At 39.3% G+C, this 13151-nt stretch overlaps 1 protein-coding gene across 1 annotated transcript in view; it reads left to right on the top strand.

The window, feature by feature from the left end:
• Positions 1 to 11254, top strand: part of AHI1 (Abelson helper integration site 1) — a 90004-nt gene extending 78750 nt beyond the window's left edge. The window contains exons 23-24 of the mRNA XM_009882328.1: positions 6037 to 6116; positions 11026 to 11254. Coding sequence (XP_009880630.1) covers positions 6037 to 6116; positions 11026 to 11254 — 309 coding nt within the window. The remainder of the gene's footprint in view (positions 1 to 6036; positions 6117 to 11025) is intronic.
• The last annotated feature ends 1897 nt before the right edge of the window (positions 11255 to 13151 follow it).

Genomic DNA, 13151 nt, shown 5'->3' with positions numbered 1-13151 from the left:
CACAAAAATGTGATACTTAATTGAATTAGAATGGATTATAGTGAAGTTTATAATTCTGGGCTTTATTCGTGTGTATTATGATTAGAGATCTCTCTTTCTAAAGGCATTAACATTGGGGCTGAACGAAACTATGCTTTTCTAGAATCAATCAGCAAAGCTGCTGTGTGGTCTTCCACATAAACTGTTCAGTAGGCATTACAAAATAGAGACATCTTTGCAAATCCTACTTTTGAAATAGTAATTACTTTGATTGTTCTTGAAAGAATCCTTCTTCTCAAGGAAATGCTACTAGGGCAGCACCTATGAGGAATATTCCTTAAATGTTACCCAATATTAACACATTTCACCTTTTTAGTTCTGTAGTTTCCTATTTTTAGATACTCTGTTTTCCTTTTAATATGCTTTTTGTACTGTTCAAGCTGAGTTACTCGCTCTTAAGCATTGTGGTGTTAATTTATTTGTAAACTGGTAGCTTTCTTTTTCAACTCCAAAACCACCTATGTGGTTGCTAATGTCTTCTGTCTCAAAAAGTGTTTGTGTATCTGGTTTATATGCAAATTAGTATCTATTGGGGAAAATAGGAAAGGTGAAGTGACATCCCTGATCATTTGCTCTAAGTGACTGGTCTGTTTAAAGATAGGAGTCGTCAGGCTGAGCCCCTGACCTGGTCAAGCAGAACCAAAAATACTGTTGAGGGATATTTATATTATTAAGATAGCTCTCAGAAGCAAGCTAACTTCTCATTGTTTTCTCCTTGGGTTCTCATAGCCTCTCTCTGAACAGGATTGAACTATTTTTATGCAAATTTTAATGCAAAGCTCTAACCACACAGAAATTCCCAGAGGCCAAGACTTCAAGACTGAAAACAGCTGCTCTAACCCATAGTGCTTCAGTCTAAGTATCTTGCCTCCACTCTTCCTCCTCCTTCTTTTGCTGTCCCTCAAATAGTCATCTGGTTGATTTGATTTCTGAGACGTGGTATTTGTCAGCGTTGAGCCGTGACTATGGTTTTCACCCACCAAATTTCCTGCTGGTCTCTCCTAGGCCTGAACAGGCTCAGGATTTTGCAGTTTCAAAGACCAGACAAGGCAAAGCCATCTCTGCTGGTGGCTCTAGTGTTCATGGATGGAGAAGCTAGTTAGTCCTAAATACTACAGTGCTTTAGCTGTTTTTTATAGAAAAGAGAAATTCATCCCAAAGTCTTTGTTGTATACAGAGACACAGTTCTGCTAAAGACTCACAGCTAAGTTAATACTGTTAGACGTAACGGTTACAATATGGTGAATCTGATTTAGATAGGCTTGTTCTTCAGAAATCCAGGGGGGACACGGAGCAATTATAAGTTAATTGCATTTTAACTGGGAAGGTCATGGCAAAAGAATTATATGTAATTCCACTAGCAAAGCTCCCTACCAGTTGTTCATTCAATAGGGAAATAGGTGGAGGGGTTCAGAATTGCAGGAAAGAAAATGATGTGTGGTGTGGTATCACAGCATTTCTCCCAAACTTGACTTATTGGAACAATTTTGACAGGAGGCATCAACATGGTTCTGCAGAGTTAAGTACATTGCTATAAATCATTTATCCATGGACTGCGTAATAGAAAACAAAATACAAACTTAATACAGAGTTTAATGTCTTAAGGGCTAGTCAGAAAAGACAGAGACATGTTTGTTCTTGCCGTCTGTGATCCAATGAATCCTTAATTAGATCAAGTTCTGTAGAAATAGCTTCTATGGGAGAGTTCTCCTGTGCAGAGTAGGCTATAGAGCAAGCACTTTTACTTTCATGGCTTGAAATACCTAAATAGATTGCCCGCACCACTCTGTTCTGTCCATCTACTTCTTAGTCTATCAGAGTACCTCTGCAGACTATCAGTCTTACAGGCAACTCTGCACAGCTTAGAGGAAAGCACTACCAAAAATGTAGACTTGGGATGAGACTCTGTCCCTGATATTTTCTTTAGATGCCTTCTGCTTCAGGTTTTGCTATGAAGTGCGTTCTGCTGCGTATGATTGTTTCCACAAGTTGCACGGGCATGGTTTAGTGCTTGACATACTGCTGTGGATTCCACAGCAGGGATCGGGAACGGAAATGCTTTTGTGTATTTAGCCTTTAATTGTTTTGCCCTGGTTGCTTCTTATGTGGCATCACTGAGACAATATTAAGTATCAAAAGACTGAGGCCAAATGAGCTGTAAAGCAAGCAAGTCTTCTAGAAAAGGAAAGTATATATCTTACTACAATTTTTATGATAGTAAACAAAGCCAAAAAAACTTGAGAAAATCTAAGCTTCTACAGTTGATATGAACTGATGTTGTCTCCTTCTGGTGGGCTATATCTTTCAAAGGGTGGAGAATTAGAATATGGCAAAAAAAAAAAAGGGCCATTAGTGGCACTATACAAAGGAACTCATATTTTGTACTGTGTTCAGTATTTGTTCGTGTGAACAGGGAAGTTCAAGATATTCACAGTAATTATCTGACACATTGATTTTCTTTTTTTCTTTAAAGCAGACAGAGCCCTAGTAATTCTTTATTAATATTTAAGCTCTGCAATCTGGATGAATTTGGTAGCTAATAGTGTATCTTGTACAATGCTAGGTTTGCTGAATCTTAGTACAGGCACAGTGACAATAGTCCAGAGCTGTTTGGAGCTCTCTGTGAGATCTGCCTATGCGTAACAAGAGGTCAAGAGGTTTAGAAACAGGACCAGAAGAGATCAACAGCCTCTTCAGCCCCTCCATACTCTAGAATTCTGTGGCTTGCTCCTTCCTTAGCATGTTCTTTATGCATTCTCGGTGTCTAAGTGTTACCACTACCACCTCAGTCGCGTACCTCCTGCCCGTTTTCCCAATCTCCACTCACTCATTCGCTGTGCTTCTCCTGCTGCTTCATCCCCTTGTTGCACCAGCTCCTCCACTGCCTTCTTGCATCTGCTGCTGATCCCAGTTGTTGCTTCAGTACTGCTACTGCTTACTCGCATCACTGAGATGGGAAAGGTAGTTCAAGGAGCAGGCTGAAAGACACAAAGGTATGTGGGATAGGGAAGAGAAAGTAGTGGCAGTGAGCTCTTCAAAAAGATCTGGTATCTAGCTCCTGCCTCATTACATACTTGGAAGTTTGTAAGGAAGAAGGGTATCCTACTTGAACGGTACTCTGGAGAATTGGGAGTCTGCCCCACCAGATCTTAGGAATTCCCATTAGTTGCCACGTTAGGTGAACACAGCTATTCCAAGACAGTCTCTAATGGTGTGCTTTACTTTCCTTGGTACCCATACTGAAATGCTGTGCTTGGCTATGTGAAAGCCTATTTGGTGAGTAGTTTTTTTAAAACAGATCATAAGAACCTTCAGTTGGGCCACTTAATTTAGTGGATACTTTAATCTTCTAACTGTAAAACAAGGATAATTTTCTGTGTACCTGTAAGTATTAAAAAACTTAGTCTGTTTTTTATAAGAGAAATTAGTCTTCTGTAATGGCAGTTAAAGGGGTTCCACCAAACTGTGCTTTTGAAAGGTCCACATTTGATTATACTATTAATAAAATGTTGAGATTCTGTTGTATTTACTCAAAACGGAGTCTGAAAAAACTAGTTCAACATCATTCGCGTAGGATTTTCAGAAAAAAGGGTTTGGTTTGACTGCGGGTGAAGTGAATTCATGATTGTGTATGGCAAGGAACCGCAAGGTTATGAATGCTCAAGGAAGTATTACTTACTTAGAGTCCCTTTACAGCACTCCCTTGTATTTTTGTATCAGTGGCATTATATTTCCTTCTTTTGTGTTTACTTTTACCATTGACTTAGTCTCAAGTTTATTACTGTATTAACAAGGATTTTGTGTGTGAAGTAGAAGACTTTTCTTCCTAGCCCTGCCAATGCTACATTATTATATTCTAATAGGCTGACTTTTGTCTAAACTAATCCAGCAATCTATGTTATTTCAGCACACTAATTCTAATGACTAATGTTTGCACACGGTTGTTGTGGACGCTCTGCTTATATGAATTCGGAACTTGATCCTGTTTCTCGTAAGTCAGCAGAAAAATAATATTAAACTAATAAAATAATACTAGGGAGCAGGACCAAGACAAAAAAAGTTCAGATTTCATTCAACTACTAACAGTGACTGAATGTTTTTTAATTAATTCCATTTAGGTTTTAAGAAAGTAATTAAACTGTCCAAGGCCTGAAACTGAGGTTTGGGAGATATGGATTCTGGTTCCAATACGGTCTTCATTTGTATGTGCCAAGACAATTTTCATCAGTGCCTCACTTCACCCCAAATTAAATTGGACAATAGTACTTGACAGGGGAATGTTAAGTTTTAGCCATTAGGGCTTTGAAATCTGTGATGGATAAGTTTAGTGCCTGAAAACAAAGTATTTTTGTTCCATTTTAAAATAAAACTAATGCTTGGGTGATAAAAAGAAGTGCTGTGAAGCAACCCTCTGTTTTCTCTCTGTTTAAATTAAATATGGACAAACCATGGCACACCTTGCCTGTGAGGTCACACGAAATGAAATGAACAATTGGCACACTAGAGGGGCAAGAACTGTAATTTTTTTCTTCTCTGTTGCTTCCAGAAAGCTCTTGTTGACATTGTGGTTACTTTTTTAGATGTTGTATTGTTGTTAGGCGCTCCAGAGCTGCTGAATGGTACTCCCTTCCTAATACTGCTCATTTTTAATTGGGGTTTTAGAGACAGTAATGTCAGTAACTGGCTGTTTCCTGGAGCAATTCAGGCTGGTAGCAGAACATTAAATATCTTATTTACAAGCAGATGAGTACCTCTGTGCTTGCCAGAACTGGGTGGACTGATCTTTTTAACACTAAGGATATTTGAGAAATTCAGGAACAATGTAGTAGCTTTTCCTTTAGGCTGGCTATGAATCCGAAATTCAACTAACAGTCTTAAAAAATCATAAATGTGGGCCAAGTTTTGAGGGTTGAGTTAGTTTCAAGCCCATTCTTCTCCTTTACTCCCTGAAAAAAACCTTATTTTTTGGAAAGTACCAGATCTAATTTCTTCCTCCCTTCTCTGGCCTAGGGCTCTAGTATCCTGAAAGAGAGTTTTTCTCCAGCTTTCCAAGGTCTTCATAGGAACCGGTCCCCACTCTTACAATGCCTGCCTGCATATAACTTCTGTTTTTCTTTCACGCATGACATACTTAATGGACACTTGCAGAACATAGCTGTCCTGTCAACCCGAACTAGAGATCCACAACGGTTTTTCACCGATAGCATTGTGGTACTAGGTCTAAACCTACAGTGTGCTGCACTGCTTTCCACAGCTTTTCTCCTTGGTTGTGGTGCTCTGGAGACCTGAAGTTCCTGGCTGGATGTGTTAGTGTATGCCTGGTTCCAGAAAAGCGAATTTGGAGACATAAGGCCTATCAGTTGTGTTGGCTTCTGCTCTCCATGAATATGAAATCACATGGGTAGTTACCAGATATTTGTGAACATCCTGGAAGAAGGGAGAGAAAATAATCTGTCCCTGAAGACAGTAAACTCAGAAAGGGCACTCACAATTCCTTATGGTAATTCTTGCACTAAGTATGAGACTTGTTAGAATTAGAAGAGGTTTGTTTATACAGGGAATGAGTCGCATAGAGACCCAATAATTACATTGGAAATTAGAGAATATACTTAACCTCTTCCAGGTTTGGTTGGTTAAAACTATGCAATAAGATGACTTTTTAGCATTCTCTCTTTACTTGTGCAATAGCAGAAATAATGTAATTCTTTACAGACCATTTGTATTTTAAGGTTACTTCGAGCAGATTCATAACCTTTTGTTTCTACACATACCTGAAAACTGTCTTTTATTTGCAAATAGTTTCTTTGGGTTTTCTTAAAGCAAGGGTACTGTTTCCTTGTTTGTAACCACATAGGAGTTAACATTTTATGGCTGATAGACATTCTTTTTCAAACGAGGTATATTCTCTCCTTATTCAGGAAGCTGGTGGGTTTTCTACGTACATGTGTTGGCCCCATTGTCTGTCTTCTTTTTACCTTTCTGCTTTTTCTTTTACAGATGTCACCAGTCATCAGTAAGTCAAGGGACCTAAAATGTAGCTCTGAGCGTGACACAGACAGAGACTTACCTGCAACACAGTAAGCAAGAAATATTTAAAACAGTTTGCAGTGTTACTTCTAAAACGGCTGTTAGAAAACTGTGAGAAATGTTGGACGGGTTATTTTGTTTTATCAAGCAAAACAAGAAGGTAGCTTTAGGATCGTCATTCAAAAAGTGCTTCACACCTGAAATGTGAAGGAAATAACAGTTTGTATATACATACACACACACATATGCATACACACACTCTCCCCCAAAAAGAGCAAGGGCTATAATATACATGAGAATCAAAACTCAGGGGTATGGGATTGCCCCGTGGCATCCCTTAGCTACATATTAGGCTTTATTGCTACAAACTCCAAACTATTTTTGCACCTTCTGAAAATTAATTCATATAAATTGCAAAAGGTGGTCACAGGCTGAGAAGATGCAAGCTAGCATCTTTGATTGTGACAGTAGCATTTTTAAAAAATGCTGTGTGTTCGTTGTGTCAAGGCTGTAAGCAGATAAGATCTCAACATTTTGAACCAGAGTTTCCACAATATCTTTAGCTATCGCAACCATTTATACTTCAAAAAATACATCTGAAAACACTTCTTGTGTTTGCCATTACAGGTATCTGTCATCTAAGCAAAGTTACTTCACTGATTGTTTTTCAGACTTGTCCCCTCCCCATATAAATAACCTGTACATATACAGTGTAGATGCAGATACAGGTCTAATTTTAACTTATCTTTAAATCTTAATTTTCTGTCTCCAGCTGTATCTAGATTTGAAAATAAATTGTGAGTGGAATGTTTAACCATCATGTACGATATGGAATGGGCTGTATAACTACACATTGATAGAACTCAGCATTGAATTTTAGGCATAACTCTTCTGATAGGATGTATGTTAAGGAAGGAAGTGCCTTAAAAGCACAGTTACTGTGACGGTTGATACAGTGTGTTAGAAGCCAGTATCAAAAATTTGGTATGACTCAACTCCATTAGTAGAACTTCAGGAAACAATTATTTTGAGTGCATCCACTTCCAGGGCAGACACTGAAGAATGCGGGACCACAGATTTAAAATGTGGAATCACAAATGATTTAATCAAATTCAAGAATTTCAAGTCATATCAAATGTGTATTACTCATTTTAATGGAAACTGAGGCTGTCCTGAGAAGAGGTCACACTGAAGTGTCTTACTGAAGAAACAGCCCCGAAACCACTTCAGTTACATTTCAAAAAGATGAGAGAAGAAACCTACATGCCTGTGTCACTGGAATGTACTCTCTCCTCCAGAACTATAGGGAGCAGGAGTATCACTGAGATGCCAGTCTGAAGTCATGCTTCATGTCATTGCTGTCCTATCTGGGCAAAGAGCAGTGTTGCAGAGCCACATTCACAAGCTTTTACAGTACTGAGCTGTGGATGCCTGATCATTACTGAAAGACACGATCAGGTAGCATTTGAAATTACACCTTGTCAGGGGAGAACTAATTTGAAAGGGAGGGAGATATCACGGCTTTGCTGCATTTGTCCCCAGTGCTTACGTTTTGTCTGACGTGGAGAGGGCAGGTTTTACTGCGTGTTTTAAGATCAGAATGCAAATCTGAGTAACATCTATTCCTGATGTAAAGCTTGAATCTGAAATTACGTACTTTGCAAGCTCTTCCATGAACTAGAACATAATGAAATGTGATTCACTTGTCTTTGTAATTATAGCAATGACTGCATATACCAAGGTTTTTTTCAGAAGAGACTACAAGTTTTTGCTTTATTTTGAGAGCGAGAAGAGAGAAGGATCTTCTGGCATTTCTGATGCCAGTAGTTTGGAAGACCATTCCATATTTCTGTTTATAGGCTATGTAGCACAGATTAGATAATAAGACATATCAGAAACATGGCTGCATATTTTTCATGAAAACTCTCACTTCTTTGTACCTGAAACCATGACCTGCAGGGGCTGTGACAGAAGTGTAGTTTTCTTGTTCACTGCAGTTCATGTCTTTGAAATAACCTTTAAAAATGACATGCCTGCAAGCGTTGAGGTCTTAACTTGAAAAATTTTCTATTTTAGCATCTAAAAGCTATATTGACGTGACTCGAGGTCCAGTCTAATCTATACTTAAATAGTTGCTCCACCTAAAATATTCTGTTATCTTCCTGTTTTCTGTGAAACTACACCAAATATTCGTGTCACGTGTTGGTATATAATAGGAATTACGCAGTAATTAAACTTGATAAGAATCAAGTGAGATGTGATTACCAAGTATGGACTTTCACTATGGAAAAGTGGAACTGTTAGCACCCGCACAACTCACTGTACCTTTCTTTGGACCTCCAAATGAATGTTCGCTGTTTTGCCTATTAGAACAGTATTCATTATGGCCACTATACCTGCTGTAAATGAAAGTAAATGGCAAGCCCTTATGACATGTCTATCTTTCAGAATTTCTGGACGGAAATAGGAAAACAAATTTTATCTGAGATGGCAGTACATTTTTATCTTAGCCAAACAGTTAACCTATCTTCTGCAGACTAGAAGAAATAGAGACATGTCCACATAATACGTGCTAAGTGAACCAAGGTTTTTATCCAAGTTTCTCAAAGATTTGGTACGATTTGATACGCTATCACATCTTATGTGCAAATACTGAAAAGATGAAAACTACTTCTCAAAATTTGAGTAGCTTTATACTGAAAATCTGCATAGTAGCCTCACCCTATAAATATTAACAACTAGATACTGTTAGTCAGTACAGTCAGTATCTCCTTAGATATATTCCCATTGTACAGTTTTGTTGAGCTACACTAGGTAGTGCTCTTTGCATAAATTTACAAGTGATTACACAGCTGATCACTCTGGTAGGTTGGTACTTATATTACTGATCAATTATGATTTTGTACCCTGGTTTCCTCATGCAGCAGTACGTCTCAAAGTGTTCCAGGAACCCTAACACAGAGAGTCTTAAACTCCAGAACCTTTTCCTTCAGGATTTTCCAGTATTAGAGCTGCAGCAATTAGTGTGTTCATGAATACACAATTTAGCTTAAAAAAAAAAAAAATTCGAACTATAGGCAGATAGCCATCAGTCCATTAGCAAAGCTGATGTGTAAACATTTTCTTCTATAAAGCATGATTACATTAGGACAGTATCACCAACAGTAGTGCTCTTGCAGCACCCTTTCTGGGGCAACTGCACACATGTCAGTACATTCTTTAGTCTTGATTCATCCACTCACTTATGTGTTGCAGCAGCATTCAGCATAACAGTTCTGGTCACAAACCAAGACCTCTTTGTCCTAGGCACAATACAAATTTTGAACGAAGAGAGTACCTGCCCTTGAAAGGTTACAGTCAGTATTAATACATATTTATAGTTAAATAAAGCTACACCTTCTTCCAAGAGTGGGAATTCATGGTAGAAGTGGTGTAACATCATCTGTAAGACCAGTCTAATTCCCTTGTTAAAGGCACTAACTAGGAAAGATACAGAAGCTTGACTGATGCTTTTGGCATTGTATGAAGTCTGATAAGCATGAGTAGACATTAAAGTGATTTCTAATTCTATAAATCTGTCATAGTTCAGGTAAATTAAAATGGAAGACTAATCTTACGTACTTTGCCTGCCTGTCTTGATGAATAAATAAACCAGGAATCTGCAAGTATTTTGGTGTTTGAGCTTAGGAAAGAAAAAAAAAAAGTGTGCAATGGCTTTTATGAGAGGAGAAGACTGGTAATTTGTATTTTCTAATTACATCTGTTGACTATTGATCAAGACTAACTGATCAGAGCTCAGAGGGTTGTGGTTAGTGGTGCAGTCTAGTTGGAGGTTAGTAACAAGTGGTGTCCCTCAGGGGTCAGTACTGGGCCCAGTCCTGTTCAACATATTCATTGATGATCTGGATGAAGGGATAGAGTGTACCATCAGCAAGTTTGCTGATGACACAAAACTGGGAGGAGTGGCTGACACGCCAGAAGGCTGTGCCGCCATACAGCGAGACCTGGACAGGCTGGAGAGTTGGGCAGAGAGAAACCTGATGAAATTCAACAAGGGCAAGTGTAGGGTGCTGCATCTGGGGAGGAATAACCCCATGCACCAGTACAGGTTGGGGGCTGACCTCCTGGAGAGCAGCTCTGTGGAGAGGGACCTGGGAGTCCTGGTGGACAACAGGATGACCATGAGCCAGCAATGTGCCCTGGCGGCCAAGAAGGCGAATGGCATCCTGGGGTGCATCAAGAAGAGTGTGGCCAGCAGGTCGAGGGAGGTCATCCTCCCCCTCTACTCTGCCCTGGTGAGACCGCATCTGGAGTACTGTGTCCAGTTCTGGGCTCCCCAGTTCAAGAAAGACAGGGAACTGCTCGAGAGGGTCCAGCAAAGGGCAACAAAGATGATTAGGGGACTGGAGCACCTTTCTTATGAGGAAAGGCTGAGGGACTTGGGTCTCTTTAGTCTAGAGAAAAGAAGATTGAGGGGGGATCTTATTAATACATACAAATACTTAATGGGAGGATGCCAGGGGGATGGGAGCAGTCTTTTTTCAGTGGCGCCCAGTGATAGGACGAGGGGTAATGGGCATAAACCTGGACGCTGTCCTGTGCAACCTGTTGTAGGTGACCCTGCTCTGGCAGGGGGGTTGGACTAGATGATCTCCAGAGGTCCCTTCCAACCCTAACCATTCTGTGATTCTGTGATTTTTAAGATCATGAGCAGTTCTTTTCAAAGCAATGCTATGATATGTTGAAAAGTAGACTAGTGGAGTGGCCTCAGATTTTGTCTTCGTGTTTTTTCTGTCTTTGTTCTGCTCTGGAATGGTATTTTTTTGTAGCTGTTTCAGCATTGTACTCAAGGGGGACAGGCAGACAATTGCTCTAACACATCAGCTGTGGATGGAAAAAGCGCTAAATTTGGGCTAACTTTGTGTTTCTTTTGCTCTTTTTATATCCACCTTTCTCTAGAGGTGCAAAGAAAAAGAAGAAAAGGATACAGAAGAACGCAACAGAAAATCAGCACAACTTAATGGGTCTCAGTACTCCTGTATCATCAGTTACAGCTAACAGTGTTGAAAATGGACCTATAGCCCATGGGGTGGAGTTGAAGAAGAAAAAAAAGGCAGTGAGAGGCTCAAAGTTAAGCACAAATGGAAAGACAAATATTGCCTTTGAGCCTGAATGCTATGACGTATAATCATAATTTAATTCTAAATACTGGTGTGATATTCGGCATACTCATTGAAGGCGGCAACTACAATCTCACGTCTAGGATTAACAAGAAACAAAGAAGTTAAAATACTCAAATATGCAAAATGGCACCAGTTGTGACTTACCAACGGTGTAAACCTGTTTTGGAAGACTTTTGTCCCGGGTTCCATGAAATCAACAGGTCTTGAATGTTCAACTCCTCACTGGACTGGTAAAATCTGAAAATGACTTTCATATTTTCAAGAGAACCCCACTGACAGATGGCAATGTTAACCAAGGTAATATCTGGTTACCCCTTAACTAAGGGTAAACAGGCAGTTCTGTAGACTGTAGATCAATCCATTGGCAGCAGAGAATCAAGTAAAAAAGTGTAATGTAGAGTAAAACAAGCCAAACTACTGCGTAAGTTATTAGTGTTTTAAAACGTGTTGTAAGTAAAATAGAGGAGTGTTCAGAATGGTAAAATTCCAAAGGAACGCTGACATTACAGTCTACCTGAAAACAAATGCTTATTTTTAAAAATACTGTCCCGACATAAGTACTCACTTGGACTGCATTTTGCAGCTTTGTGGGGAGTTGTTGAATAACTACCTATGCAACTACACTGTCTTCAGTGGGACTGCTCATGCTTACCAATGTAAATAAGTGTTGCAAACTCCAGGCAGTTCTATTTTTCAAATGAGGTTTTCTGCACGTAATAAAGGTGCATTTGCAGTTTTGTCAGAGTTCCTTGGCTGCTTTGGCAGCAGTCTTGCCAAATATACTTTCTTTTGTCTGAATGAAATATTTCATATCCAACTGTGCTGTTTGTTTTACTTGTAGTCCTTATTCATTTTTACTTGTCATTAATCTATTTTTTTACTTGAGTATTATGTTGTGAACTTTTACTAATGACTTCACTAATTATCTACAGGGCTAAATAATTTATGGTTTATATTAAAGGAAACACTTTCTATCAGTTAGTGTTGGTATTTTTTCTGGCTGATGATGTCCAGTTTATTTTTACTCTGCTAGGAAATTCTTCCTCCTCCCCCTCTGAAGCAATAAATAACATAAAATTAGAAAGCCCTTATTTAGTAGACAGGGCACTTGATTCCATTAAAAAAAGAAGTGAGAATAACAATGTTGGGCACTGATGTGTGAAATGCACCCAGATGCAGAGGACTAGTTGCTATATATTGTAATATCTTCCCTGCACATGTTTTAAAGCCAGAAAAATCTGTAAACTTGTTTCTTTTGAGTAAAGCACGGCAGCAAATACTCTTTTTTAGTTCCACCGGTAGTGGTTCTTTGCCAGCAGTCCTAGCTTTGCTTTGCCTAGAGCACGCGTATGGAGTTCTCCCCTAAATGGGACTTGCATATGTGTACTGGAAACTTATATTAATGTCTCTTTCCCCAGTCAGAGGCATTATAAAATTATCTTAGTGCTGGGACTAGCCTTCTAGAAGCGAAGCTCCTGGCCTCTTGTCTCTCTGCTTTTGCAATATATTCCAGCTCATCATTCTGTGTGACGTGGGATTTAAAGATTTCATAAAAGAGAAACATCTCAACATCTTACATTTCTTAAAACGTCCTGGATCACATTTAAAATAAGGGCAGAGCATGACATCAGGCTCCACGTCAGGGAGAGCTGAGCAGTAGCCAAGATCTGGGAGCTCATTGGAAAGCATTGTAAAGTGTTAATTTGGCATTGTGGACACTGAAGACAGAAATAACACTTCAGATAAACACCACAGAGAGATGGTAGTTCTAATCAAAGGCACAGCACCTCCTTTCATGCTTGCGAACTAGGGCTCCAATTATGTTCACTGCTCTGAAGCTGAATAGAGCTGCTTTGCCACACTTTCCAAATTGAGAGGAGAGGCAGCAGTAGTGTCTTTCAA

This window comes from Charadrius vociferus, unplaced genomic scaffold (assembly GCF_000708025.1).
Source record: "Charadrius vociferus isolate BGI_N301 unplaced genomic scaffold, ASM70802v2 scaffold13, whole genome shotgun sequence".
Classification (NCBI taxonomy): Eukaryota; Metazoa; Chordata; class Aves; order Charadriiformes; family Charadriidae; genus Charadrius; species Charadrius vociferus.
This window is presented reverse-complemented; position numbering and strand designations above follow the sequence as displayed.